The sequence below is a fragment of the Papilio machaon genome, chromosome 21, assembly GCF_912999745.1.
Source record: "Papilio machaon chromosome 21, ilPapMach1.1, whole genome shotgun sequence".
Classification (NCBI taxonomy): Eukaryota; Metazoa; Arthropoda; class Insecta; order Lepidoptera; family Papilionidae; genus Papilio; species Papilio machaon.
The window spans coordinates 5,795,638-5,823,481 of NC_060006.1; the positions used below are offsets into that span (position 1 = coordinate 5,795,638).

At 35.8% G+C, this 27,844-nt stretch overlaps 2 protein-coding genes across 2 annotated transcripts in view; one reads left to right on the plus strand and one right to left on the minus strand.

The window, feature by feature from the left end:
- The first annotated feature begins 354 nt into the window (after window positions 1–354).
- On the plus strand, window positions 355–2,843 carry LOC106714500 (zinc finger HIT domain-containing protein 2). The gene is made up of 4 exons (XM_045683366.1): window positions 355–500; window positions 584–1,103; window positions 1,616–1,819; window positions 2,523–2,843. The coding sequence occupies exons 1-4, from the start codon at window positions 457–459 to the stop codon at window positions 2,841–2,843; spliced, it is 1,089 nt and encodes a 362-aa protein (XP_045539322.1). The 5' UTR covers window positions 355–456.
- Window positions 2,844–5,403: 2,560 nt separating this feature from the next.
- LOC106714602 (phosphatidylinositol 4-kinase alpha) overlaps window positions 5,404–27,844 on the minus strand; it is a 29,177-nt gene continuing 6,736 nt past the window's right edge. Inside the window, exons 7-38 of the mRNA XM_045683399.1 lie at window positions 27,491–27,641; window positions 26,290–26,485; window positions 25,366–25,476; window positions 24,816–24,989; window positions 24,190–24,400; window positions 22,011–22,122; window positions 21,792–21,803; window positions 20,631–20,904; window positions 20,384–20,485; window positions 19,406–19,607; window positions 18,686–18,823; window positions 18,509–18,613; window positions 18,203–18,394; window positions 16,985–17,204; window positions 16,240–16,440; window positions 15,987–16,119; window positions 15,720–15,794; window positions 15,158–15,387; window positions 14,293–14,417; window positions 13,580–13,726; window positions 12,912–13,093; window positions 12,524–12,653; window positions 11,943–12,122; window positions 11,460–11,580; window positions 10,291–10,481; window positions 9,964–10,030; window positions 9,299–9,420; window positions 8,427–8,615; window positions 8,027–8,149; window positions 6,966–7,089; window positions 6,286–6,445; window positions 5,404–6,006 (exon numbers count right to left, since the gene is read on the minus strand). Coding sequence (XP_045539355.1) covers window positions 5,781–6,006; window positions 6,286–6,445; window positions 6,966–7,089; window positions 8,027–8,149; window positions 8,427–8,615; window positions 9,299–9,420; window positions 9,964–10,030; window positions 10,291–10,481; window positions 11,460–11,580; window positions 11,943–12,122; window positions 12,524–12,653; window positions 12,912–13,093; window positions 13,580–13,726; window positions 14,293–14,417; window positions 15,158–15,387; window positions 15,720–15,794; window positions 15,987–16,119; window positions 16,240–16,440; window positions 16,985–17,204; window positions 18,203–18,394; window positions 18,509–18,613; window positions 18,686–18,823; window positions 19,406–19,607; window positions 20,384–20,485; window positions 20,631–20,904; window positions 21,792–21,803; window positions 22,011–22,122; window positions 24,190–24,400; window positions 24,816–24,989; window positions 25,366–25,476; window positions 26,290–26,485; window positions 27,491–27,641 — 4,926 coding nt within the window. The 3' untranslated portion in view covers window positions 5,404–5,780. The remainder of the gene's footprint in view (window positions 6,007–6,285; window positions 6,446–6,965; window positions 7,090–8,026; window positions 8,150–8,426; window positions 8,616–9,298; window positions 9,421–9,963; window positions 10,031–10,290; window positions 10,482–11,459; window positions 11,581–11,942; window positions 12,123–12,523; window positions 12,654–12,911; window positions 13,094–13,579; window positions 13,727–14,292; window positions 14,418–15,157; window positions 15,388–15,719; window positions 15,795–15,986; window positions 16,120–16,239; window positions 16,441–16,984; window positions 17,205–18,202; window positions 18,395–18,508; window positions 18,614–18,685; window positions 18,824–19,405; window positions 19,608–20,383; window positions 20,486–20,630; window positions 20,905–21,791; window positions 21,804–22,010; window positions 22,123–24,189; window positions 24,401–24,815; window positions 24,990–25,365; window positions 25,477–26,289; window positions 26,486–27,490; window positions 27,642–27,844) is intronic.

Here is a 27,844-nt window from a genome sequence, read left to right on the forward strand (position 1 = left end):
CCGGGTAAACAAATATATGTCAACGTCAAATGTCAAATAGGATGTAGTGAAGCTTTTACCAATGAGTCTGATTGCTGGATTTCCGATTAATGGAATTGTGAGTCGAATAAATAATTATAAAAAGCTTTAATAAGTACTTAAGCTTACAAAAACTTAAAGTAAGGAAACGTTTCTATTTTCGACAATAATCTTTTTTTATGAAGAAGCCACACAATTAAACATACCACAATTATACGTGAGAGTTCGATTTTCATCAATTTACCCTAATGCAGTATTGTCGTAGACTTCGCACATCTCTAGATGACAATCAAACATAATAAATAACTTCACTTTATTTTCATTCGGTTCAAATTATTGTTTTGTTAGCTTTTTGTTAATTATAAATATTTAACGTAATATAATTTATGTCAATTTTTTACAGCAACTATAGTGTTTTAATAAGAGTAGTTAATAATTATGGAGGAGTCTTTGGGTAATAAAGACGAGAGGTTATGCGGAATGTAAGTAATCCAATTTTTTAAATTAACTATCCTATTATTCTTTAAGTTGAATATATAATTTACTACACAAAATACATTTCCAGATGTACAACAAACAGAAGTAAATATTGCTGCCCGCGATGTGAGATATTTTATTGCTCGCTCGATTGTTACAAGTCCGAGAAACATTTAGATTGCTCGGAGAGTTTTTATAGAGATTGTGTTAACGAAGAGCTCTCTTCATATCATGCGGGAGACGAAGCGAAGCGTAAAATGATCGATATTCTCAAAAAAGTTCAAAATAAAGACGTAGATGAAGAAGAAAGTGAGACTGAAGAAAGTATTGATTCCGACGATGATATAGAAATCGATTTGCACGAACGTATTAAAGATTTAGACCTTAATAATGCAGATGCATTATGGAATGCGCTCACAGAAGATGAAAAAAATGAATTTGAGGCAGTGGTAAGAGGAGATGTGGGTTCCGTTTTACCACAATGGAAGCCGTGGTGGATGTACAATAAAGAAGCAAAACTTGTAGAAGAAGTTTCAAGCTCAGAAGTAGATGAGCATTTAAAGAAGTGTCCATGTCTCAAATCTGTGCCTAAATTCAACACATTAACTGTATGTATTTCCTTGTAATATATTGTAGAATAGTACTTTAAAATAAATAGCTTTGCAGTTCTCTTATTTCAGAAATGAAAGTTTTATGGGTGCTGTTTTTTTTTTTGCTATATTAGTATATTTAAAATTTACAGTCACTGAAAATTATAAAACCTGCTACAAACCCATATATTATCAATGATAAAGTCTTAAATCAACAAGTGTTTCAGATTTTGAAATAACATCTATATATATAAAAGAAAGTTGTGTTAGTTACACCATTTATAACTAAAGAACGGCTGAATCGATTTGACTGAAAATTGGTGGACAGGTAGCTTAGAACCAGGAATAGGACATAGGATCATTTTTACCCCGTTTTCTTTTTCTTTTTTTTTTTTTTTATTCCGCGCGGACGGAGTCGCGGGTAAAAGCTAGTTCTTCATATAATAAAAACAACACTATGACTATAACTAACAAAATAAACAATGAATAAATTAATTATGTTTATTAAATATGAATTATTTGTATTCTAGAATGTAAAACCATCACCAGCCATTTCATTTAACATCACAAATGTACTAGCATCATATGCATTTATAATGAGGTACTTCAACGGAGAGATTGATACTATAGAAGCTGTCACACACATACTGGATGTTTGTCAAAATCTCTCATCGAACACTAACTTTGATGAGTTGGATACTGCTGTAGAGTCAGTCACACAGAAATGTCTACAGGTAAAAATTTTATGTACTAAAAAAAATATCAAGAGTGCCAGTAGCTCAAGAGTACTGGACTTGTTATTTGCAGTTCCTAGTTCAATCTCTGCCATATATCATTTATTTTTTGGGATTTTACATTTCGGCGCGCCCATCGAATAATCCTGTAATGCACTCTTACGGGGTTCTTGCTTTGCTGTCGAATTCGGCATCTAAAGTTCCTATTACACGTTTTGAATTTTCTTTATATTTTTCTTAATGTTAATTATGGAGAAAAAGTCATTATTGAAACAGATTTTTTTTTATTTCCGGTATTATAATTATTCCTTCATAGCACAGAATACGCCCGGAATATATGAATGAAAATTAAATACAATATAGCTATAAAAATTAGCTATGTTTTGGTATCTAAAAGATTCTTGTATTATAATTATTGATGAAGTTATTAAAGAAATACGGTTTTTTGCTTCTCCTGAAAAATTTGATTTTTCCTATTACGGGGTTTTTTGGTAGGGGCGTCGATTTATTAGTTTTTTTATGCTAAAGTTAAATTTGCAACTTGCACATATTTATGGAGAAATTCAAAGATGTGTCGTCAACCTTTCTACAATTTGCCCGTGTTGTTGACTAAGACCTAATCACCCCTAACTTTCTATGTGTGTTTTAGAGATTACTTCATTCAAAAATAATAACTATTCAACTTGATTATTTATCTTTTCAGAGTGAACTAATAGAGACTGATGAAGTTAGTCTAGAGGTTATGAAACATGACACATTTTTAATATTAAAAGGACCGAGTGCAGATAACAATGCATACTATTGTAAAGCAGCTCTCTCCCATCTCATAGATATATTCAATCAAGCAAAATCACAATTAAAAACTTCCACAAAAGAAAATGTATCAAAATCTGAAGGAACGTTTTCTAAAAAATTCCCCGAAAACATGGATTACTTACCAAAGTTAGATGTAAATAAAGTTAAGAGAAATATTAAAAAGCTCGAGTTCTATTTATCGTTTATTGTAAGCAATGATAATTGTTAATTTGTTATGTTTAATAAAAAAAATCATTAAATAATTATTACATCTACTTTATTTCCTCTTAACATAGTCTGTACCCCAAAAATACTGTTACGACACTTTTTAGTTACACACGTGTTTTAACCCTTTGACCGCTGTTGATTGATATTGTTAACGTAAACGTCTTTATATGTTTCACCATAAATACCTTCAGTATAAATACTTCATTATATACTGGTAAAGATCGTATTTTACAAGCCTACGCCTAATACTCGTTAACCATGATTTGTCAAAAACCGCGCCGGGCGCTAGTCACTGTATAAAGGAATTGACATATGTTGAAGTGTTGTATTTAAAACACTGTCTAAGTTTTTTATGGTAAGTTCCAGTATCTTTAGAAGTAGTTTTTAATTAACTTTAATTCTGTTTTGTAGCCTAAAGAGTTTTCACAAAAAAACATCTTATCTCCCTTTCGAACAAAAGAGACAACAATATGAATTTCAAGTGCTTTACAGCAACAGTAATCCTCAGTTATACGGGTGTAAAATAAAACTAAATATGTTTAATATACTTTAATACAACATGAAATAATAGGAATGTCAAAATACTTTAAGTAAATTTAAAAATACAAAAACGTAATGCCAAATATAATAATAATATATTTATTTAAATAATCAAATAAAACATAATAATTTAAATATATTTGTTCATACAGAATATTTACATTAAATAAAATATTTTCATAAATTTAAAATTAATTTCGTACAAAGAAAAAAAAACTAGTGTAGTAACAAGAATTACACAGATTGATAAACGTCATTCTGTTACTTTGAAAAAAAAAACAGATTAAAAATAAGAGAACCAAACTGTTTAATAAAATTAAACATGTACAAGGAAAATCAAAATTTAAATTAATAAAGTAGGAAACTTAATTTGTTTAAATACTTAATTATATTTGATTGACTACATTTTGATATGATACAATATTACTCACTGATATCGATTTTTCAAAATCGATTTATTTTCGAAACATCGATTGCCGAAAACACTGATTACTACAAACATCAAGTAACAACTCTATTTACTACACAACTTCCCTACAAGCTTGGATAAATATTTTAAATAACTTCAACCATATTCATGAATATCAAACCACCATTAAGTATTAAAATAGGCAAAATAAATACTAAACATTAATTAAATTGTTTAAACTTTCGTGAGATATCATAATTAATTAATTAAGAAACGGCTTAACTCACGTTTGATCGTCCGGTGACGGCACCGACTAGTTTCGGACCCATCGGGGGTCCATCTTCAGGGCGAGTGTTTAATCCGTCTCGCCGTCACCGGACGATCAAACGTGAGTTAAGCCGTTTCTTAATTAATTAACTAAACAAAATTTCCAAAATCCTCCGCGTGAGAAAATATTTAATTCAAATTAAATAAAAATACTAACAAGAACCATGCCTTCTTATAACGAACTTAACACTAACCGTGGGTTTCTGAGACCAGTCTCTGTATAAAACATATCGTCAATGATTTGTCATCCATGTCATTATCTATGACAAACCAGAGATAGCAATATTTTTAAACAGAAATGTTGATCTCAGAAACCCACGGTAAAACAATGCTTTATTAAGTAACAGTGTATGTTTGTACAGTCAGAGACCTTCGCGGTGTTCCACTTACAGAAAAATAGCCTTGTTATTTACAACAAGACAAACTCCGCCCCTTTTTATAAATTAACCAATTAAAAAGCTATGAGTTACGCAAATGACACTAAAATAGTAAAAATTAGTCCTATATCATTGGCCGAAATTTTTCTTACAGACCCATTTAAAATCTCCCATTGGTATTTCACGTTGACGTTTTATTGGTTATTGTTTCCGCATCGTCGTTTCAATGTTTACGTAAAGTTTAAACGACTGTTGCTTTTATGGTGGAATACCGCCAGATTCCCTGATAGTACGTAAAATTTTTTTGATTTTTTAAATGAAGTTAGACAGAAGTCTATTCAGCACAGTCGTTCATGTGACATTCATAGTGAGCAAAAGGTTTGTTTTGAATTAATCATGATTGGCAAGTGAAACGGCAAAAGTCAAATTGAAAGAAAATAAGTCGGTAAGAAAAATGTTTTTAAGACAATATTTAAATTGAAATATAGTTGAATTTATAAAAATAATTCTTGAATTAATAAAGAAAGACAAAATAATATAATAGAAAAGAAACTCTGAGTCGGCAAAGTAAAAAATATTTCGATAAAAAGATGTTATATTTTTATAATTTGAGTAGATTGGTTTTTTTTTTTGAACAAAAAAAAAAAACTATTTCTAGGATATTTGAATATAACATGAAATAATCCAAATACGTTTTAACATATTACATAATCAATAAGGCATATTACTTCGATGTTATATCAATAAAATTAAAAATTAATAGCACAATTAAGATTATGTACATTTTACCGCGCAAATTTGACATATAACCTCAAAATAAAATTAAATTAGAAGTTGTTTTAATAAACACTTTTCTGATATATTAAAAAAAACTATAAACATAACGAGAGAAAAAAAGATATAATATAAGTAAGCTAATAAGGCAGTCACCAAAAAAAGCTAAACAAGTAAACTCCGCACCCATGAAATTGGCAGTTTTATATATTATTTTTTCATCCTACTCACCGTAGGTTTATATTTTGTCTTTGTATGTTTGTTTGTATGATTTAGAGAAAGATTTAACTGATTTTTAAGTGTTACATTTTATTCCATTAGTATTTTTCCCCGAAGTCCACACTCCTATTACACTTACTAACAGTCATTGTTTGAAGATTTTCGACTCTATTGTACATATTTTTAAAGTTCATTTTATTATGGTCGTTTTTAAAGTCATATGTCATTTATTCTATAAATTTAATAGCTTTATTCGATTGTAGACTCTATTATCGTTGCAATAGAGTTAATTTTAGTAAGGTATCTGGTTCTGGTAATATTGTATCATATCGTATGTTCTGGTTCTAAAGTTAAGGAAGGAGTTTCGTATGACAGAGAGCATGTAGGCCGCAGCCTCCTTCTCTGTTGAATTGGGCGCGAAGCGAGAACGAAGGAGACGGATTGTCTGACCTCGGAAACAGGGTAGACCAGTGTCAAGCATCAGAGAAACCATAGATATTATCGCTTCTTGGTACGGTCTGGAAAAAAAAAATTTTTTTTTTCAAAACTTAGTTATTTCAATATCTAATTAATACTTTTGATAGGACAATTTAAATGATATTTAGTATTTTGTTACAGTTTAATTTTTAAAAGTAAATCAATTTACAAAAAAAAAAACAAAAGATCTAGAGGTCTAACTATTATGATTTATTAATCTAATCTTCCTGCTAAACTCGAAAAGAAAGCACTAGTAGTAGTAATATCAACTTAACAAAGAATAATAAACCTAACCACCTTAAAATAAGGTTGAATCTAACCTGACAGCGAGGAAAGCTTGCACACACAGCTCACAGAACCAGCGGAAGGGCGGGGCCTCCATCTTCCCGCCCATCACCATCACCATCTCATCAGTCAGCTTGATGTCCGGCTCGAAGCCGAGATTGCCGCCCGGAGATGACTCAAACATGAACCCAAAGTCTACAAACATAGATTAAGGTGGGTTTCCACTGGGATACATGGTTTTATATGCAATGAAAACCCACGAATGCACATTTTTGCAAGATACAAGTATTAATTAGATTTTGAGACATTCTCTTGAGTTTAAAATGAAAAAATTTAGATTAAGTTATCGTACAGAGATGCCACATTTTTGTTCGGGCAATATTACGGTTTTCAAACATATCGCGCTCGGAACATCGCACAAGTCGCTGCTCAGAACATTTTAGTTGTAAAAGGGATGCTGGGAGACTGCAGTAGACCTTGAGCTGTCAAAAATATTAACATAACAACCTTTTTTGGCAAAAAGATCATCCTGCTACTGGGGGGGGGGGGGAACTGGGCTGTGAAAAGTTTTAAGAGCTCCGGGATTTAATCGCTAATAACTGTTTTTTGGTATCGAAAGGGAGGGAATGTTAACAAAGGTTGGGGGGAGGGAACAGGGTTATGTGGGGTTTTATTCACTAAAACCCCCTCAGTGGGGATCTAACACGGATAATACCTATGTGTATGATGTGTCCGTCAGTATCCAGCATGATGTTGCCGTTGTGCCGATCCTTGATCTGCAACAGGAACCCGATCACGCTGTACGCCGCCATTGACGTCACGAAGCATCTCCGAGCCGCCTGCGAAAGGACAACTAAATGAGTTTCCACTACAGAAACATGTGCAAAAACATTGTTATACCTGTTCTTGTGGACTGAATGTAAGTTATGACTGTTATTGTTAGTGTTAACTCACGTTTATACCAACTTTAAGTATATCCTGACCATGATATTATAAAACTTTGTTTCCGACGTGTCAAAATAAATGTTGGGTACCAAAATTTTTTATAATTTTACAATTATAGTGTGACAAACTTATTCGGCCTGTTAGACCAACATAGGAGTAGAAAAAGACAAGACAGTCTAAAAAGATAAAAGTATACACGTGTATGACAAAGTATACACGTGTATTACAAAGTATACACGTGTATTATCAAAGTATACACGTGTATTTTCAAAGTATACCCGGGTATTATCAAAGTATACACGTACATTATCAAAGTATACACGTGTACACCAATTTATACACGTGTTTACCAAATTATACACGTGTGTACCAAAGTATACACGTGTATTATCAAAGTATACACGTACATTATCAAAGTATACACGTGTACACCAATTTATACACGTGTTTACCAATTATACACGTGTGTACCAAAGTATACACGTGTATTATCAAAGTATACACGTACATTATCAAAGTATACACGTGTACACCAATTTATACACGTGTTTACCAAATTATACACGTGTGTACCAAAGTATACACGTGTATTATCAAAGTATACACGTGTATACCAAATTATACACGTGTATTATTTAAGTATACACGTGTATTATCAAAGCATACACGTGTATACCAAATTATACACGTGTATTATCAAAGTATACACGTGTATTATCAAAGTATACACGTGTATTATCAAAGTATACACGTGTATTATCAAAGTATACACGTGTATACCAAATTATACACGTGTATTATTTAAGTATACACGTGTATAACAAAGTATACCTGGAACTCCCTGGTGGTCTCGTCGCCGTACTTCTTGATGAAGTACTCGTACATGCCGATGTCAGTCTGCCGGCCGAGCTGGTCGCGCGACTTCGCATTCGGTACGCACTCGATCACACCGCACTGACATACGGACATACAGACAATTATCAATACATAAAATGTAAGTTACATAAATCGGAAAATATTACTAGCGATCGCCCGCGACTTTGTCAGCGCAGACATAAAAAAATACCTAAAATATCCCCGCATGCATTAGCTACCTTCCCGTCAAAGACCCGTCAAAATCGGTCCAACCGTTCCGGAGATTCGGAACATACGAGGTCTTGCAGACAGACAGACAGACAGACAGGCAAATTTTTTTTTGCCTAATTTACATACATTATTATTAGAAACTCACCCCTGGCGCGGTGGCGACAACTTTGTAGGGGAAGAGATAGAGGTCCAGTCCTACTTGCTGGAAGATGTTCTTGAAGAGGGAGATGACCTGCAGCGCGAGCATGTCTTGCCTCACATCATCCCCCACCTTGAATATGGCCGCCTGCCATGTCTCCGCCGCTATAGATGTGAACCTGTCTTTGCCTTCCTCCTGAAATATGTAATACATGGAAACAGAACCAATATTACTATGTTCAGTAATCTATATATATAAAAGAAAGTTGTGTTAGTTACACTATTTATAACTCAAGAACGGCTGAATCGATTTGACTGAAAATTGATGGGCAGGTAGCTTAGAACCAGGAATAGGACATAGGATAATTTTTACCCCGTTTTCTATTTTTATTCCGCGCGGACGGAGTCACGGGTAAAAGCTAGTTATTAATATTATAAATGCGAAAGTTTAGATGGATGGATGTTTGTTTGAAGATATCTTCAGAACGCCTGAACAGATCTTGATGAAATTTGGCATAGATGTAGAACATAGTCTGGAAGAACACAAAGTCTAATTATTAGGCTCTTTTTAATTAATCGCAGACGTAGTCACTGGCGACAGTTAGTATGAATATATTTATATATTACTAGCTGTCGCCCGCGACTTCGTCCGCGAGGAATTAAAAAAAACTTAAAAAGTAGCAGTGTTATTCTAGACTATGTTCTACATCTGTGCTAAATTTCATCAAGATCCGTTTAATCGTTCTGAAGATACTTTCAAACAAGCAAGCAAACAAAATTTCATCTCGAATCAGTAATCGGGAAATGGTTTAAATTTATTTTTTCAAAATGACAAACATCAGGACAAGTGAAACTTAAAAAAAAAATGACATGACGTACAGTGGGCGGATCCTGTCCGGAGGCGATGGCCATAGCTACAGCCTCCATCTCCGCAATACCGTACTTGCGTACTCTGAACCTCGCCAGGTATGGCGCCTTCGCTGCACTCTGCATCGGCGTACCTTAACACAAGGATTAAACCCCATTTTCAATTTAACTGTATTTTTTATATATAACCGCGTAACTTCACCCCTAGCGCTCCGATTTTGATATTTTTTTTTTTAATTGAAAGGTAATGCTTGCAGCTAAGTCCCATTTTAAGACAAACGAGCTAGTGTCTGCTGCCCATAAACATCCACAATTGCAGATGCATCTACCTTTAATTGACAGAGGAATAGACGCACTGAAAGATAAGATATCTCCTTCCTATGCGTCCCCTCCGCCATCAAATCCACTTACCCTTCCTATTCTTTCCTTAGAAGAAAAGGTTGAAAGGGTGAAAAGGCAGAGAGGACTAAAATTAGGCTAAAATTAAGACATCAGACTGTACGCAGAATTACTTTCACTTCTAGTTTGTGCAACAGATATTGCTGCGATTCCTAGACCAAAATTTAAGTTTAAAAAATATTGCTATGTCTATTTTGTCAAAGATAATGACAGGAATGACGATATATTTTATACAGAAGAAGTTAAGAGATAAATAAATTCTACAGTAAGTTACTTACCGCTTTTATAGTCTATATCTATAACCATAGAGTCTGGATTCGAAGGAAGATAACATCCTGGTTGGACCTAAAAATTAAATATCTTATATATATAAAAGAAAGTTGTGTTAGTTACACTATTTATAACTCAAGAACGACTGAATCGATTTGACTGAAAATTGGAGGGCGGGTAGCTTAGAACCAGGAAACGGACATAGAATAATTTTTACCCCGTTTTCTATTTTTTATTCCGCGCGGACAGAGTTGCGGGTAAAAGCTAGTTACAATAAAAAATAGATTTTATCTGACAGCTAATAAAAAAAATAACTGAAATATTTTAAAACGTACCTTAACATTTTTAAGAGCCTCCAAACATGCACGTTTCCTTTCAGGACCTTTCGGATATGGTCGTATAATACCACTAATGTTTGTTATCTGACTGAAGAAATCAAACTCTCGTTCGTAGAAAGCCTTAGCCGGCCCTGACAAAGTGTCCACTATACTCTTTGTTAGCGACTCTAAAATATCGTAGATAGCTACTGGAAACAAAAAATATATATATATTTATGACTAGCTATAGTATAACTAGCCTATATCGACGCTGGAAAGCATAAACGCTGTAACCCTTGAAATCGCGAATATGTTTTTCCACAAGTTAATAATTTGAACCATTATCAAACGATAATGATTTTATTATAGGTTAGCACAAACTACACAACATTGCTAAATACCGCATGCTTGTAGGCTCGTATCAGCTCACGAGTTATCATTTTTTGGCTCTTCTGTAAAGTTCATACTTTCGGGGTTACAGCGTTTACGCTTTCCAGCGTCGATATGTTCTACTATTGTGCCAAATGTTATCTAGATACGTTGAGCTGTTCTGGAGATACCTTCAAACATCCATCCATCTAAACTTTCGCATTTATAACATTAAATAAGAAGTAATATTAAGGAAATGTAAATATAAATTCACTTTAATTGATTGAATGTGGAGAAAATCTGAAAGCACTAAGTAGGCTAACGTCAACAATGGGAATATTTTATACGTCGTTCTAGCGATTTTTTTTAAATAAAAAATGTATTCTTTTTTTTGTTACGTCATTTAAAAACTATCTTTAAAAAAATTACTTATCTTTAAATCTTTGGAGTGAAATTTAACGGAAGTCAAATTTGTACTTTGTATAAAAAGTAGTGTTTTTTTTTGTATATTTGTAGTTATATTTAGTGCTAATATAAGTCTAGATTATGCTGACATCTATAATGAGCAAAATGCAGTTTTTCTCCACATTGGAAGTCATGATTGTAACTACAATAAAACCGCTTAATACGACATAAAGATCCAGATCTCTTTGATGTTGTTATATCCAGTTTTTGACTTTATTTTACGTAATCTTTCGTAATTATTATCCGTGTTTTAACGTATAACATTGTATTGCTGACTTTCACTCGCAAATTGACATTGCAATTTCAACTCTATGACGTATCAAATAAAGCTGATTATAAAATATCAAACTGACTGTCTTTGTGGTGCATCTCCTCGTCCGTGTACATATTGGTGTGCATATTCCAGATGAGCTGGTGCGCCACCACCTGCGACTTCTTAGCCAAAGACTTAATCAGCTCCGCCACGTACCCCATCTAAAATACAAATATCAAAATAAAATAAAAATATTGCGAGCATAAGTGTACTTTGCTGACAAATTATGTACTAGCGGTCGTCCGCGACTTCGTCAGCGCAGAATTACAAAAAAAAGTAGCCTATAACATGCTCGAGTTTATCAGCTACCTTCCTGTGAAAGTCACGACAAAAACGGGTCAGCCGTTCCGGAGATTACCCGGAACAAACGCGGCCTTGCGAACGGACAACGGACCAACACTAAGAGTCTTACTGTTGGTTTCTAAAACCAAAACTACGTTTAAACCATAATTATCTCTGTTTTATCAATTTTGGTCTCAGAAACCCGCAGTTAGTGGTGAAGTAACAAGCAGTGTATACTGACAGTGTCATGTCTGAGCGCCTGTACGAGCTGTGGTATGTACAGCAGTACTGCAGAAGATGGGTAAGAGGTGAGCGCGTTGACCGCCGCCTGCGCAGACAGCGGGTGAGGCGGATACTGCCGGCTGAAGTATGACAACGCCTCAACCGGACTCACACGCGCCCACGTCACCATATGCACCAGCTACAAAATAAACATAGGCTAGAAAAAAATCGAGCTAAATGAATCAACTGGACCTAGACTTGTACAATCGCTTTTGTTCACGGTGTTATAGTTAAAGAAAAAGTAAAAAAAAGAAAATTAAACCCGTCTCGGTAATACAAATAAACAATTTAAAACTGTAAAAACTCATTACTATTGATAATTTGGCTGAAAAATGCACTAAACACCTGACTATTGTTTATGTATACGATAACATCACCTAGTAACTTATTAAACTGTGTTGTTATGCAAATCTGGTTTGCTGCATCATTATCTTTAAAAATGTGATAGACGTTTGTAAAAAAAAAACATAAAAATACAAAAGGGTTAAAAAAGGCAAAAGAACTTTATTCGTAAACCTTATTTCTTGACACATCGCTTACCTCGTGAGCATCGCTGAGCAACGTCTCTGTAGTGACGAGATACTTGAGCGCCTGCGGAATGTGACACACTGCGGTCGGCTGCGACTGTACCTTGCGTCTTATCTCCTTTACTATTGCTTCATTCTTCAACCTAAAGAATTGAACTACTAAATTACATAACAACGATGAATCAATAAGAAACATAAACGCGTAGTGTGTATGGAGTGTGTAATGTGTAATTTGAGTAGTGAACAATCGACGTGAGCAAATTTAATTGTGTAATCTGTATGGTGTATAATTTTTAAGTATATGTAATTGCGTGGTGTAGTGTGTACTTTAAGAAAAATGTTATCTGGAGTATGTAATGTGTGTAATGTGTAATCAAATTAATCTCTTGTGTGTAAGGTACCTCTCAGGCAGGAACACAGCGAGGGCGGGGCTGATATCCCAGGCATGCTTGGCGTAGTCTCGCCAGGTGCGCTCCGTGTTAGGCTTGGAGCGCCAAGTGGCGATGTTGTCCTCACCCGGGACCGCCTGCTCCGGCCGAGCATGAGGATTGTGCCACGTCACCAACAATTCTATCTCCACAGCCTACACAATAATAATAAACAAGAACAAAACTCTGAGTAAAAAACAAAACTCTGTACTTCGTTTGATGAGTGGTTACCAAATTAATTTCCCGTTAACTTTTCTCTCTACATTCTAAATCACACCCACAAAAAAGCTAGCAACATATTATCAATAAATCAGATTGAATTGATGCAAAAGAACCAAAACAGAAGACACAGGTGAAGCAATTCCGCGTTTCGTATGATGAATATGCATTATAGAAGTCTTACCTTCCCATCTTTTTCTTATAAGGTAAGGATGGGAAAGGCAAATGGATTTGAGATAATTTGAAGGGAAAATTTCTCTTTCTGTACGTTTTATCCTCTATCGATTAGAGGTAGATAAGGCATCTGAAATTGCGGATGTTTAGAGATAATGAAGATGTCGCTTAGCTATTTCGGAGAATTCAGGTGCCGTTCACTAGTTTGTCACCTTATGATATAAAACGTTTTTACCGGACATAGTTACCATAAGTTCAAGTATCAAATTCCTCTTCCTGACGTAATCTTTAACGAAGGTGTCCTGTGACTTGAGGAGTGGTTTAACGCTGCGGTTAGAGCGTTTGCCGACCGCACTGCCCGCGCCGCTACTCAACGTCGTTGTTGACATCGGCACCTGGGATATGTTGATGTTGGGATGTTTACCAATCCAAGATCTCTTCTTTGATTAACATATCTTACTAATATTATAAACTAACTGTCGCCCGCGAATTCGTCCACGCGTAATTAAAATAACTTAATAAGTAGCCTATGTGTTCTTCCAGACTATATTCTACATCTGTGCCAAATTTCATCAATATCCGTTGAGCCGTTCTGGAGATACCTTCAAACATCCATCCATCCATCCATCCATCCATCCATTTACAATAATAGTAAAAATAGCTGTTGCCGGCGACTCCATCCACGGGCAATTGAAAAAAAAAAACTAAATTAGTAGACTACCATCAAACATACATCCATAATAAAAATTCGCATATTACTTCTTACTAATATTAAAAAGGCGAATGTTTAGATGGATGGATGGATATTTATTTAAAGGTACCTGCCTAACGGCTTAACGGATCTTGCTGAAATTCATGACAGATGTAGAACATAGTCTGGAAGAACACATAGGCTAATAATTAAGTTTTTTTTTAAATTAAGCGACATCCAATAAGACATTAAACAAGATGATAATATTACCGTATTTATCCATCCTGTTGTCTGTCGACTGCCGATATCACTACTGTTAATGGAAGATCTGTTGTCTGTCGGAGAGTTGGACGTGTATATACTCTGCTGGCTGCTAGGACCCATTGTATCGAATTCTGAAGACATTTAAAATATATCTATCTATCTCGGTAAAAGGCGTGAGAACGAGAGGACGACCCAAAGCCCGATGGGCAAACGACATATTAAAAGTAGCAGGAAAATCCTGGCGGAAAACGGCAACAGATAGGGAAAAATGGAGAAAAATGGAGGAGGCCTATACCCAACAGGGGTCATGACTTTTTCTTTTAATTAACTTGTGAATTTTAATTTAAACAATTAATGTATGAAACTATCATGAAAATAAAGGCTAATTAATTAATTAATTAATCTCTCTCACACACATGACAGTGAAAGAGAGGCAACGTGCGTGTTCGTTGAAACGCGTACACGTATACGCACTTAATTTACGTTACATAATCAAATATTGTTTATCTTCTTTCATGAGCGAAGCGTTGGTGGCTCAGGGGTTAAGCACTTGACTTGCAATCTGCAAGTCCTGGGTTCGAATCCTGTCATGTACCAATGTGTTTTTAGATTTTCGATTTACATATGTACATTTATCCGACGTTCTTACGGTGAAGGAAAACATCGTGATGCTGCACATATCTGAGAAGAAATTCAATGATATGTGTGAAGTCAACCCGCACTGGGCTGTGGTTGACTATGTCCTAGTCACCCCTAACTTGAGGTAGGCTCCTAGCCCCTCAGTGGGGATGTATTGAGCTGATGATGATCTTTCAAAAGCTAGAGGTTTATTATTTAGGTACAATAAATTAAGTAAATATTTTCAACTTACCACCAATATCACTACTCTTCAAGTACTTCTTATCAGAATGCATTAGTTGCCAGAATTTAATTAACGACATGATATCTTCTCTGAGTGCGCCTGCACTTTTAGCTGGACATTGTAGACCTCGGCAAAAATAGTCTAGACACACGCTGTATACACGCTCACGTAGTATATTCCTTGCTAACGAACGAGGTAGTATATCCCCTTGTAGTAATGACAGGCCACAGGATAATAGTCTGTAATACATAAGACGTAGAAGTCAAATTACATTGTATCAAACTGAAGTATTACATTATTAGATAGGCCAAAGCATAGTCCGTAATACATAAGACGTAGAGTTCAAATTAGATTGTTTATGAAACTGAAGATTTACATTATTGGATAGGCCACAGCATAGTTCGTAATATATAGGACATAGAGTTCAAATTAGATTGTTTATAAAACTATAGAACATTTTGAAACAGGCCAAAGCATAATAGTCTGTAATACATGAGGCGTAGAGTTCAAATTAGATTGAAGAAGAATCTTATAATTTTGTATGTATTTAATTGTAGCGATGTTTACTTACTTGAATCTAACTCCAGCCGCTTCTACATGCCTGTTGATGTGATCTCGTATATCTCCAACAGTAATTGGTAATGATCTAAAATTATTTCATCAAATTTATATAATTCTAGCCTTTGTTTGTCAGAAATCTTTACAAGAAATATAGATGTTTACAATAAAAAAAACATTAACGTAAATATTTTTATGGTATATATGACGTCACAACATGGCCGAGGGCTACAAAAATATTTTTTTCCAACAAATTCACGACAGTGTTATCTGTCTATACCTGTGCAGTAGACTTGCCAGCATCTCCACCTTCTCCAGGCTATTATACTTGGCGGTGTCAGCCACCTCGCACAAGTAGCGCACCCACACCGCGTGCGGGGCTACGAAAGGCGGCCGCGGCTCCAATTTCGAACCTAACACAGTACTAATACAGTTTATAATTCGCCTAGTCAAATTGTAAAAAATAAAAGCGCACAAAACATTGCTATTATACAAAGGCACTCTGAGTGTGGATGCAGTAGAACATTCCTTACCTTCATACGCGGCTAAGGGGCTGATCTCGTCATTCTGCTTAGAGAACAGCCCCATCTTCCTATCCACTGTGCACTGCCAGGCTGCGAAGATCTCCTGCAGCAGACGCAGCTCCAGATCCGGCCGCGCTGTCGTCAGCCACTGCCAACACTCCACAGCAGTCGTCACCGCATCCTCCGTGAATATGTCCACTTGTGACCATGCTGCAAGAAATAAACGCTATAAAAACAAGTAAAATAGAACAAAAAAACGCTTTCGTAATTAAACACAAGTAGTTCTTAATCATAAAAAACTTTGACAGTGTTTCAAATATATTTTAGCTTAAAAAATTTTGACAAATCATAGTTATTGAAACGTTATTATGCGTAGGCTTGCGAAATGCGATCTTTACCAATAAATAATGAAGTAAATAAATACTTTTACTGAAAGTATTGTGGTGATATATATTTATGGTGAAACATATAACAACGTTGACGTCAATAATATCAATAGGCAGCGATCAAAGTGTTAAAACATGTGTTTAACTAAGTGTCTAACAGTATTTTTTGGAGTAATACAGACTGTCGTAATTTTTTTTACTAAATTACACTATGGAGGTCTAATATGCGTAAAAAGGGGGTAAATTCAGATATGACGGCTGATAGAGATATATTGAGGAATACATACTATGCCGACCATCCATAAGGATAAGGGCAGGTTGATGATGATGACACTAGAGAGGTCTATCGAACTGTTTTACCGACTTACCGACACTATGCAGTAAAGTCCGTGCAGTGGGCGAGGACTGCGCATGCGCTGACGTAGTGTGACGAGCGTGCACAAGTAGTGCGGTGGCGCGCCACAACGCAGCACGGTGCGCTGTCTCGCTACCACTGGTGCAGGCGTCACGCAATGCTGTGTGCAGTTTAGCTCCCACACGCCACACCGCCGCCTCACCCCCACCCTCCGCGTGTACCGCACCCGCTACCTGGAGACAATGACCATTTAACATCGCTGCCCACAGATATACCCAATTGCAACCTTATCTCATCATCATCAGCTCACTATACGTCCCCACTGAGGGGCTCGGAGCCTACCCTAAGTTAGAGGTGACTAGGCCATAGTCAATCATGCTGGCCAAGTGCGGGTTGACTTCACACATATAATTGAATTTCTTCTCAGATATGTGCAGCATCACGATGTTTTCCTTCACCGTAAGAACGTCGGATAAATGTACATATGTAAATCGAAAATCGAAAAACACATTGGTACATGACAGGATTCGAACCCAGGACCTGCAGATTGCAAGTCAAGTGCTTAACCCCTGAGCCACCGACGCTCATCTATACCTTATCTACCTATAAACAATTGAGAAAGAAATGTACAGAAAGAAAATATTTCCCCTTTACATGCATCCCCTATTCTGTCAAATCCACTTCCCCTCACCATCCTTTACTTATAAGAAAAGGTTAAAAAGGGAAAAAGATCTGAATTTAGGCTTTTGGCACACAACCTTTTCAGTACGTGGAATTACTTCCCGTAGAAGTGTGTCTTCTGTGAGCTCATTTGTGCAACAGACGTTGTTTTTTTTTTAAAAAAGGTGGCAAACAAGCAAGCGGTCACATGAATTCGCCGAAATGGCGAAGCGACCGCCGCCCACAGACATACGCAATTGCAGATGCGTTGCCTACCCTCAATCGACGAAGGAGGAGACGCAGAAATAGAGAACATCTAACCTTCCTATACATCTCTTCCTCCATCAAATCCACCTCCCCTTCCCATCCCTTCCTCATAAGAAAAGGGTGGGAAGGGAACGAGGATTAAAATTAGGCTAATGTTGCTGGCATCTACCACTGTTAAAGTAAATACTGTTAGTAAACAGCGCAGTAGTATTACAGCACTATAGCTAAAATTTGAGAACGCAGTACATCTATGCCTAGTGCCAAGCAATGGCACCATATAGTGCCAGTTGGACGTGTCACATACCTCACCAGCGTATCTACTACGTTGTGACACCACAGCCAGTAGCGCTGCGGAGTCATGAGTGACACAAGGCGGACGCTTATCAAGTGCGGCACGGGGCAGAGGTGCCGACGCGCGGTTTAGTCCCGTGGCCCCAAGTAGCGCACCTGTCGCTAGTGCCAGTCCGCAATGGTGCCATAATGTTGAGTTTGGCACCTGCAACAAAATAAAATGTTAATAATAATATTACAAAAGATAAAAAATGGTCCTTTGAGTCGGACAACATTAAATAAAACTAAAATTACGTAATATTTGAAAGAAACTTGTTACCTGGTTGAGATATTCTTGTAAATGTGATCTAGTCGATTGCGGAGCCCATTTCATAGCCTCTTGCACTATACCGTGACAACGATCTGCGAAATCTTTAACTATTCCCTAAAATATAAAATCTAAAATTAGACACATATACAAACAAACAAACCTAATTTTTTTGTGTGTAACGTTTACCTCTCGTCCTTCCAAAGTATCCTGTAACTGTAGAGTGAAGTCAGTGCCGGGAACTTTAAGTAGAGGTGTTTCCTGATTTGCGTCCAGTTCCAAACTGAAGCTTAGCACTTGTAATATATCTAGCATTGACCATAGAACCTAAAAATTTCAATAACTTAACATCAAAATAGTATATAATATAGAAAGTATGCACATAACAATATTGACATCACCAAAGAGATATAAACGATTAAAGTTTGTGGCCAAACATTTGTCAAATTATTTGCCATTATATGCCTGACGTTTTTAAAGATTATTTATAGTATCGTAGTGAAATATTTTAGTGTTGCCATTTATTCTGATCCAAATAACCGCCGACTTCGTCCACGTAAAATTAAAAAAAAATATAAAGCCTATGTTACCCAGGTATAATGTAGCTTTCCAAACGAGTAACAATTGTATTCATTAGTTTTGAAACCTATTTAATGTAAACAAACAAACAAATATTTCCTCTTTATAATGTTACTAGTACTCGTATTATAAAAAGGGTTTAGATATATGGATCGATGGATGAATGGATGGATTTTTATTAAAGTTATCTCCAGAACAGCTGCGTAGATCTTGCTGAAATTTAGCATAGATGTAGAACATAGTCTGGAAGAACACATAGGCTACTAGAACGGAGTCACATGCGACAGCTAGTATTAATATAGATAAACAAACATCGTAGTTTATACTCACTCGACAGTTCCAAAGGAGATGTGGGAAACGATCAACTAATCCCGCCAGCCATTTATCAGCAACGCGTCGTATCTGCTTGTGGATGTGGTTGAAGTTGACGAGCAGGAACTGAGCGTGACTCTCCAGCTCCCTCTCGCGACACTCATCTTTCACTTTATCTGACATCACGTCTAGAAACTTCTGGAATACTTTGTCGCCGACGCTGTTTAAAGTTAAACATATAAAAAGTTTCCATTGTACAAACTATAAGTTTCCATTGTTTTGTATTGATATATACAGCTGTCTGTTTTTTTTTTAAAAAAAAGAACGTGACTGATGACAATTTAACTGAACTCAATGTTCCACAATAGATTCGATTTTTTATATATATTGAGTTTTTATATCCTACGTCCACTTTATATGTATTTGTGCTGATTTATTTTTGCTTTTGACACTTTACGATAGAATAGAAATCAAATGATAACACACACGTCAATATTGATCCAGTCTTTTAGGCTACAGGAGGTAACAATATAAATTACATAAACCAAAAAAAAAATCGAAGAATATCAATTTATGACGTTATTAAAATGGCAACATCGCTTGTGCTGTGTACGATTGACGTCTATCAGTGTCACTATATTTGTTAGTGCGTGTGGTCGTTTGACAAGTGACAAGCTTGGTCAGTTATGTGGACTGACTGAATAAAGCAATATCGGATAATAATATCGACTATTTCAAAGATAATCCGCGACATATATATAACTAGCTTTTTCCCGCGACTCCGTCCGCGCGGAATAAAAAAAATAGAAAACGGGATAAAAATTATCCTATGTCCGTTTCCTGGTTCTAAGCTACCTGCCCACCAATTTTCAGTCAAATTGATTCAGCCGTTCTTGAGTTATAAATAGTGTAACTAACACGACTTTCTTTTATATATATAGATTACGCATGAAATACATGACCCTCCTGAGTCGGGTAAAAATGTTGAATACATACCTTGCAACACACTGCCACATACCGCTCTTGTCTTTTTGCAAAGCTGTATCACTTAAATACTCTATAATTGGTTGTAAGCTTGGTTCCGGAGAATTGCATACCCTTGAAATAAAAAAAAAAACAATTTTTCTAATTTCTAATCATTGAATAAGACAGATAACTCTAAAAAAAAATAATCTTTGCCTCAAATGTATCTATAAAAAAAAGTTAAAATGTCATTTCAAGTTGTCAAAGTTTGAAAACTAACCTCAAAGTCTCCAACCAATAAACGCTAAGTAAATACATGCAGGGTGCAAACGTCAACTTATTGACATTGACAGTGACATCTGGCGGATGATCTAACAGATTGAGTATCTGTGTCTTCAGCTCTTGCAGTTCAGTGAGAGATACAGAATCATTTCTGACAGCTGAAGTGTACTGAAGTTCGCGCATTTCAGAACGCAATGACGTTTGTGACACAAGGAAGGGCGATTTGACTGCTATCTCTTTCACGCCCGCGTACCACTCTTGTGGCCATAGACCTGTAAAGTGTTGCCATACTTTTAATGTAGTATCATACAAAAATGTTATTATTTTTGATTTAAAAAATTTTAAGTCCATTTTTATTTAGGAAATAATGTATGTATTATCAATCTTAAGAATTTAAAAGTACATTTGAGTAATAGAAAATTTGCATGTAATTCTTTTATATATTTTATATAAGCGACTTATTTATTATTAATAAAATAAATTACTATAATATCAAATTGTAAAATTCAATGGACTTTACAAAGATTATAAGTAAAGCGAATTTTTAATTAAATTAGAAACCAAAAACAAAACCAAATTCAATTAAAATTAAAGCAAAATTCATCAAATCAAAAAACTAATATTATCTAACATTGCATTCTAAAAATTTAAAAGCACACTCTTTTAGGGAAAAAAACGACTCAAAACATATTTTTAAGAGTATTTTCACAATAGAAAACATCCATAAAAACATATTGATAACTTAATTTTTAGAGAGAAAGAAAGAGATAGCACGGTGTATGAATGTTTCAACTGTGTAAATAATTACACAAAAATTACCCAAACTTTACACAACCGTGCACAATTAAAGGCACATTTTCTTAAATGACCATAATATTGAAATGGTGCCATATGAAAATTATTTCATTTACTAATAGTATAAAAAAAATACGCTCACTTTATTCTTACAAAAACTTAATTATCTATTAAAATTATCAAGCAAATTATAAATAAAGCTTCATCTAAACATATACAAAAAAGTAGATAAAAAAAAGCTAAGAAAAAAATCAATTCGATTGTAAAATATAGCACCATTTCATTCTAAAACCACAATTCAAAAAACCAATAAAAAAAAATCACAAACGTCTATTTTTTTTTTCTAAAAGCATATTTTACTCACGCTTTCGCATGGCTACAGGCGTGGCCATAGAAGAAGACATAACATATTATATATCTATTAAAACAGCATAGAGTATATAAAAAATAGTCATAGAAGTGTGGAGAATAGCTAAATTGAGTCCAAATACAATATAATTAAAGTTCAAAATTGAGCAATTTACATTATGGGTAAATTATTAAATATAAGAAGGTTTTATCGTATTATATAGTTTTTTTTTACCTGATTCAGCAGCTGTGAATCCCATAACGACACAATACAGCCAGAAATCTTTAAATAACTTATGAAGTCTTGGTTTAGGGTTCTTTATCGGAGGTAGCCTTTTAACTAGAACCTGAGAAATATATAATTTTTTAATTGTACATGACTGGAATAGTAATATGACAAGTAAATAAAAAAGCCTATCTATATAAGGTATGATAGCAAAGTTTTGAAACCACTGAATTATATTAGGTCCTTACATATGAAATTGGCGTTTTTCGTACTGGCCACTTTAATCACGAATTTCTCCTCTTTGGTAAGGAATTCCAAATTCAAATTTGTACAGCTATAGACTCATGTATTTGTGGTTCGATGACCGTCATTCATTTGTTTTTTTTCTTCTGTTTTTTTCTGTTTGCGTCACTCATTTTACAAAATGGAAAACTTAAAATATCGCATTATTTACGAGTACGAGTTCCGCCGTGGCACTAGTGCTGCGGAAACGACTCGAAGGGTGAATGATGTGTATGGCGGTCGTGTTGCAAAAGAAAACACAGTTCGTTTTTGGTTCCAACGTTTTCGTTCTGGAAATTTCGATCTGCAGAACAAGCCCCGTGGACGGCCTGAGACTCAAGTTGATAATGAAGAATTGAAGGCTATTGTGGAAGCGGATCCATCGCAAACCACGTCCGAGTTAGCTGCAGGCTGCGATGTTAGTGATAAAACTGTTTTAATTCACTTGAAGCAAATTGGGAAGATTAAAAAGCTTGAAAGGTGGGTACCTCACGAATTGACTGAAGCAAACCGGCAACCGCGCGTCGACTGTTGCGTTACATTACTAAACCGGCACAATAATGAAGGTATTTTAAACCGAATCATTACCTGTGATGAAAAATGGGTTCTTTACGATAATCGGAAGCGCTCAGCGCAATGGTTGGATCCTGGCCAGCCAGCCAAATCCTGCCCCAAGCGAAAATTAACCCCAAAAAAGTTACTTGTAAGCGTTTGGTGGACTAGTGCCGGTATTGTTCATTACAGTTTTCTCAAATCTGGCCAGACTATTACGGCTGATGTCTATTGTCAGCAATTGCAAACCTTGATGGAAAAGCTAGCGGCTAAACAACCTAGGCTGGTCAATCGCTCCACGCCACTGCTGCTTCACGACAACGCTAGACCACACACTGCGCAACAGACGGCTACTAAATTAGAAGAGCTTCAATTGGAAAGTCTAAGACATCCTCCGTACTCCCCGGACCTTGCTCCAACAGATTACCATTTTTTTCGAAATTTGGATAACTTCTTGCAAGGGGAAAAATTCAACTCCGATGGGGCAGTCCAAATCGACTTCAAAGATTTTATTGATTCCCGTCCGACTGGTTTTTTTTAGTAAAGGGATCAATGAACTACCTATGAGATGGCAAAAGTGCATAGAAAATAATGGTTTATACTTTGATTAATTAAATATATTATATTAAAAAATATTCGACTTTTTGTTCCTCCCATACAAAACGCCAATTTCATATGTAAGGACCTAATATTACAGTAGTAAACTTTGACAAGTGTTATCTACACCTCTGAAGTGAATATATTGATCTTGGAGATTTATACAAAACTAGCTTTTACCCGCAACTCCGTCCGCGCGGAATAAAAAAAATGCACACAAAATAAAAAGTTCCTATGTCCGTCTCCTAGTTCTAAGCTACCTCCCCATCAATTTTCAGCTAAATCAGTTCGACCGATCTTGAGTTATAAATAGTGTAACTAACACGACTTTCTTTTATATATATAGAAAGATTTAATTATGTATAAAAAATAATTCAATCGCGCTCTAAACATTAATGATTTTCGATTACTTGAAAGAAAAACATCGTGATGCAACTGCAAATATCTGAGAAGAAATTCAATGATATGAGTGAAGTCAACCCACACTGAGCTGTGGTTGACTAAGGCCTAGTCACACTTAACTTAGGGAGGGCTCCGAGCCCCTCCAGCCCAGAGTGGGTACGTATTGTGAGCTGGTGATGATGATGATGATGATTGCTATTTTAATATTAACCAAATGAACTAAAATACGGCGAGTAGGAAAAAATGATTGGAGATTAAGTTCCGCCTAAGTATCTATTAATAATGTCCAACAGTGGGCAAAGGCTGATGATGATGATGATGAGGACTCTTAAATTTGAGAATCTGTATAACTGACCGCTATAACAGGAATAAGGACGCCCAAGTTGCCAGCACTGGCTGAAGCCTTCAGTACTGGAGTGGGGGTGCGGTCAGTGGCGCGCTCTCCACCCAGTCCCAGTTGTACGAACAGCTCCAACAGCCGAGTCAGCAGCTCCAGGCGAGCATTCGTACCGCGAGCATTCGCAGCGACATTCGCGAGCGCGTTCAACACCGCGCCCGATACATGCCTACGTACGTATTACATCAACTTCTTGATATTAAGTTTAACGCGTATTTGTCTACTCCTTCCACCCAACACTGCCACGCCACATTAGTAATGCGCGTTTACCTTTATCCTACTCTATTTGATGTCGGCAAAAAATGTATACGTGTGTTTTTTTATAAGTTATATAAATTCATTCTATCTTATTTGACCTTTATCACATTCCCTTTATCACTTTTCAAAAATGGCAAAATTAAAAATTTTAAAACAAGAAATTTACAAAGCAAAATTTTCACTAAATCTAATAAATATAGCTTTGCCTATATCTATATATTTAATTAATACTAGCAATTGCACGCGACTTAGTTTCTAAACCTATTCAATGTAAACAAACAAACAAATCTTTCCTCTTTATAATATTAACATTGATTAAATATTACCTATACTGTTTCCTGTCATCAGTATGATGGTATGCAGCACTAGCGGCCTCTACTGTGATGACGGTGAACATGCGCATGATCTCGTCATGTACTGGACCCTCGGGGCTGGCCAGCGCCATGCAGCCCAGCTGGTCCACTATCAGTGTGTCCAACGAGGACGGAGCTCGGCATAACCTGAATAAATAACATCACTAAATGCTCCACTCGTGATACATTGTCACACGAGTCGACAAATGATTACTTAAACAGTCCCTTGCTTTCTGAGACCAAAATCTTTCACAAACCAGAGATAACAATACGTTTTAAACGGAAATTTTTGGTCTCAGAAACCCAAAGTTATTCCTTTTGACCCCTTAACTTGACCCCATAAAACAGACAGAGAAGTTAATAGTCGTAAAGAAAGCACTCAGCGTAAAACGTTTCTGAATGCAAAACAAACAACAATATCTATGAATACAAATTAACTTAAAACTAGTTATAACCGATATCTAGTTACAACTAGTTACAACTGGTTATAACTAGTTGAACCGATATACCGGTGTAAACATACCTTTGCTGGAAGAACTGCAAGATGGTTTCCGTTGTCTTTGGCGTGTCTTTAAGTGCTACGGACACGTGACCCAGCATTATCACTATGTTCGTACTTATTAGTGAAGACTCACTGAAATATTAAAACATTTTTATTTATTACATATAATAAGTAGCCTATGTGTTCTTCCAGATTATGTTCTAGATCTGTGCCTAATTTCATCAATATCCGTCCATCCATCAAGCAAACATTCGCATTTATAATATTAGTAAGATTTTTACACAAAATACATTTAACATTACAATAAAAAAGCGGTGTAGTACTGGTGAGGTTAAGTTTTAACTTTCTCTCTATCTCTGTGGTTAATTCCTTCTCTTACAGCTGACCATACCATAGAGAGAAGAAGTTTAGTGATAATTAGTACAAGTTGACATAAGTATATGTCTGAGTCATGAAAATCATTATTTAACAGTGGTAGAATCCGTAGCAGCATTACGCTTGCCCAGTGCAATACAATAACCACACAGAAGATAGACATCAACTTGAAGTAATTTCGCGTTTAAACAAACAAGCGTGATATTTTTTTTCACTCTGTGCTATAAGAAAAACATATTTGTCGAGGAACGTGACATATGAAAAGTGGTTTTACTTCGCTATTTTAGCAAATTCAGTCCGTTTAGCTGTTTGACGCGTTCGGTTATTAAAAAAAAAAAGGTTTTTATATAAAGACTAGCTGTCGCCCGCGACTCCGTTCGCGCGCAGTTAAAAAAAAACTACATGGGGGGGGGGGTATGAAAAATAGATGTTGGCCGATTCTCAGACCTACTGAATATGCTCACAAAATTTCATGAGAATCGGTCAAGCCGTTTCGGAGGAGTTCAAGTTCGAACCTCGTGACACGAGAATTTTATATATAAGACTAGTAGGAAAGTAATATTAACTTACCTATCACTAGTCTCAGCAGTAAACAGTCTATTGCTGACGGAGCCGACTAGCGCAGGTACACAGAACGGGTCCACAGTCAAGGCAGCCTCCAGCGCAACACATAGATTCTCTATGGCCGCATCTCGAAGTTTCTCAAATGGCGTTGACTTCACCGGCACACCAGTCGATGTCATCCCTTGTAATTCTTTGCCTTGCACTAAATATTGAATAGACTTTTGCTTAGGATCATCATCTCACAATACGACCCCACTGAGGGGCTCGGAGCCTATCCTAAGTTAAGGGTGACTAGGACATAGTCAATGCTGGCCCAGTGCAGGTTGACTTCACACATATCTTTGAATTTCTTCATTAATATGTGCAGATTGCATCACGATATTTTCCATCACCGTAAGAAAGTCGGATAAATGTAAACATTATTTAAATCGATAAACATATTCGTTCAAGGTGGGATTTGAACCGAGGACATGCAGATTACAAGTCAAATGCTTAACCCATGAGCCACCGATGTTCCTCGATTTTTAAATACGATGAGATGAATAACAGTAAAGCAAAAAATAATAAGACAAGCCAAAATTATCTCAGCTGATAAGAGGCGCTGCTATCGCGGTTACTTCTGTCAGAAAATATATAAAACCTACTTACGCATAGAAAATGACACAAAAGAAAAAATCATTACAAGACAGCTACAGTACAACAAGGATCTGACACTTTTTAATATTGACAGGAGGGCGCTAGTGAGCTATTATAATTTAATCTGTATTATGTCCACCATGTCAGATTATTTTGTCTTTATGATTCTTTTTATTCCTACTTCATTTAATTCGATCGAGGATCCTTAACTAATATATTTTTTAGGGTTCCGTACCTCGAAAGCTAAAAGGAACCCTTATAGCAGTGTTTCCCAAAGTGGGCGATAACGCCCCCTTGGGGGCGTTTGAAACCTAGAAGGGGGCGATAAGGGGCCTAAAAATGGGGGGCATTGAAATTAATTAAAGTAATGAAATTGTGGTTATTAAGTTTTAGGGCTGAATAAAAATTAGGGGGCTCTGAAATATAATTGATTTTCAAAGGGGGCGGTGAAAGAAAATAAGTTTGACAATCACTGCCTTATAGGATCACTTTGTTGTCCGTCCGTTTGTCAAGACGTTTTTTTTTTATTAAATGCTGGAATTAAATGCAACAACATAAATATAATACTCACGTGTAACTTTCATATGTTCTTTGCCGGTTTTCTCTAACTCCAATTTGTGAAGTTTGAATAATATCGGTGAAGGAGTCACTAAAAAATCTCTCAAGCAGTATATAGATGTATTAGCTATGGATGGGAATTTTGTTGCTAATTTACCGAGACCCTGAAATAATTATTATGTTCTAAAATTACACAAAAATGTCATAATTATTCTAAGACTAGGAGGCCCGCGGGTTCCGTCTAAATGAATTAAAAAAAAGTAGCCTATGTGTTCTTCCAGACTATGTTCTATACCGAATTTCAACGATATCTGTTTAATATTCTGGTTACACGTAATTACAAACACCCATCCATCCATCCATCCAT

Excerpts from the sequence above, each read along its gene's own strand:
- LOC106714500 (XM_045683366.1), top strand. The coding sequence starts at position 457 with ATGGAGGAGTCTTTGGGTAATAAAGACGAGAGGTTATGCGGAAT. Across the intron at positions 1,104-1,615 it reads CTAAATTCAACACATTAACT|AATGTAAAACCATCACCAGC; the intron begins GTATGTATTTCC and ends TTTGTATTCTAG. Across the intron at positions 1,820-2,522 it reads TCACACAGAAATGTCTACAG|AGTGAACTAATAGAGACTGA; the intron begins GTAAAAATTTTA and ends TTATCTTTTCAG.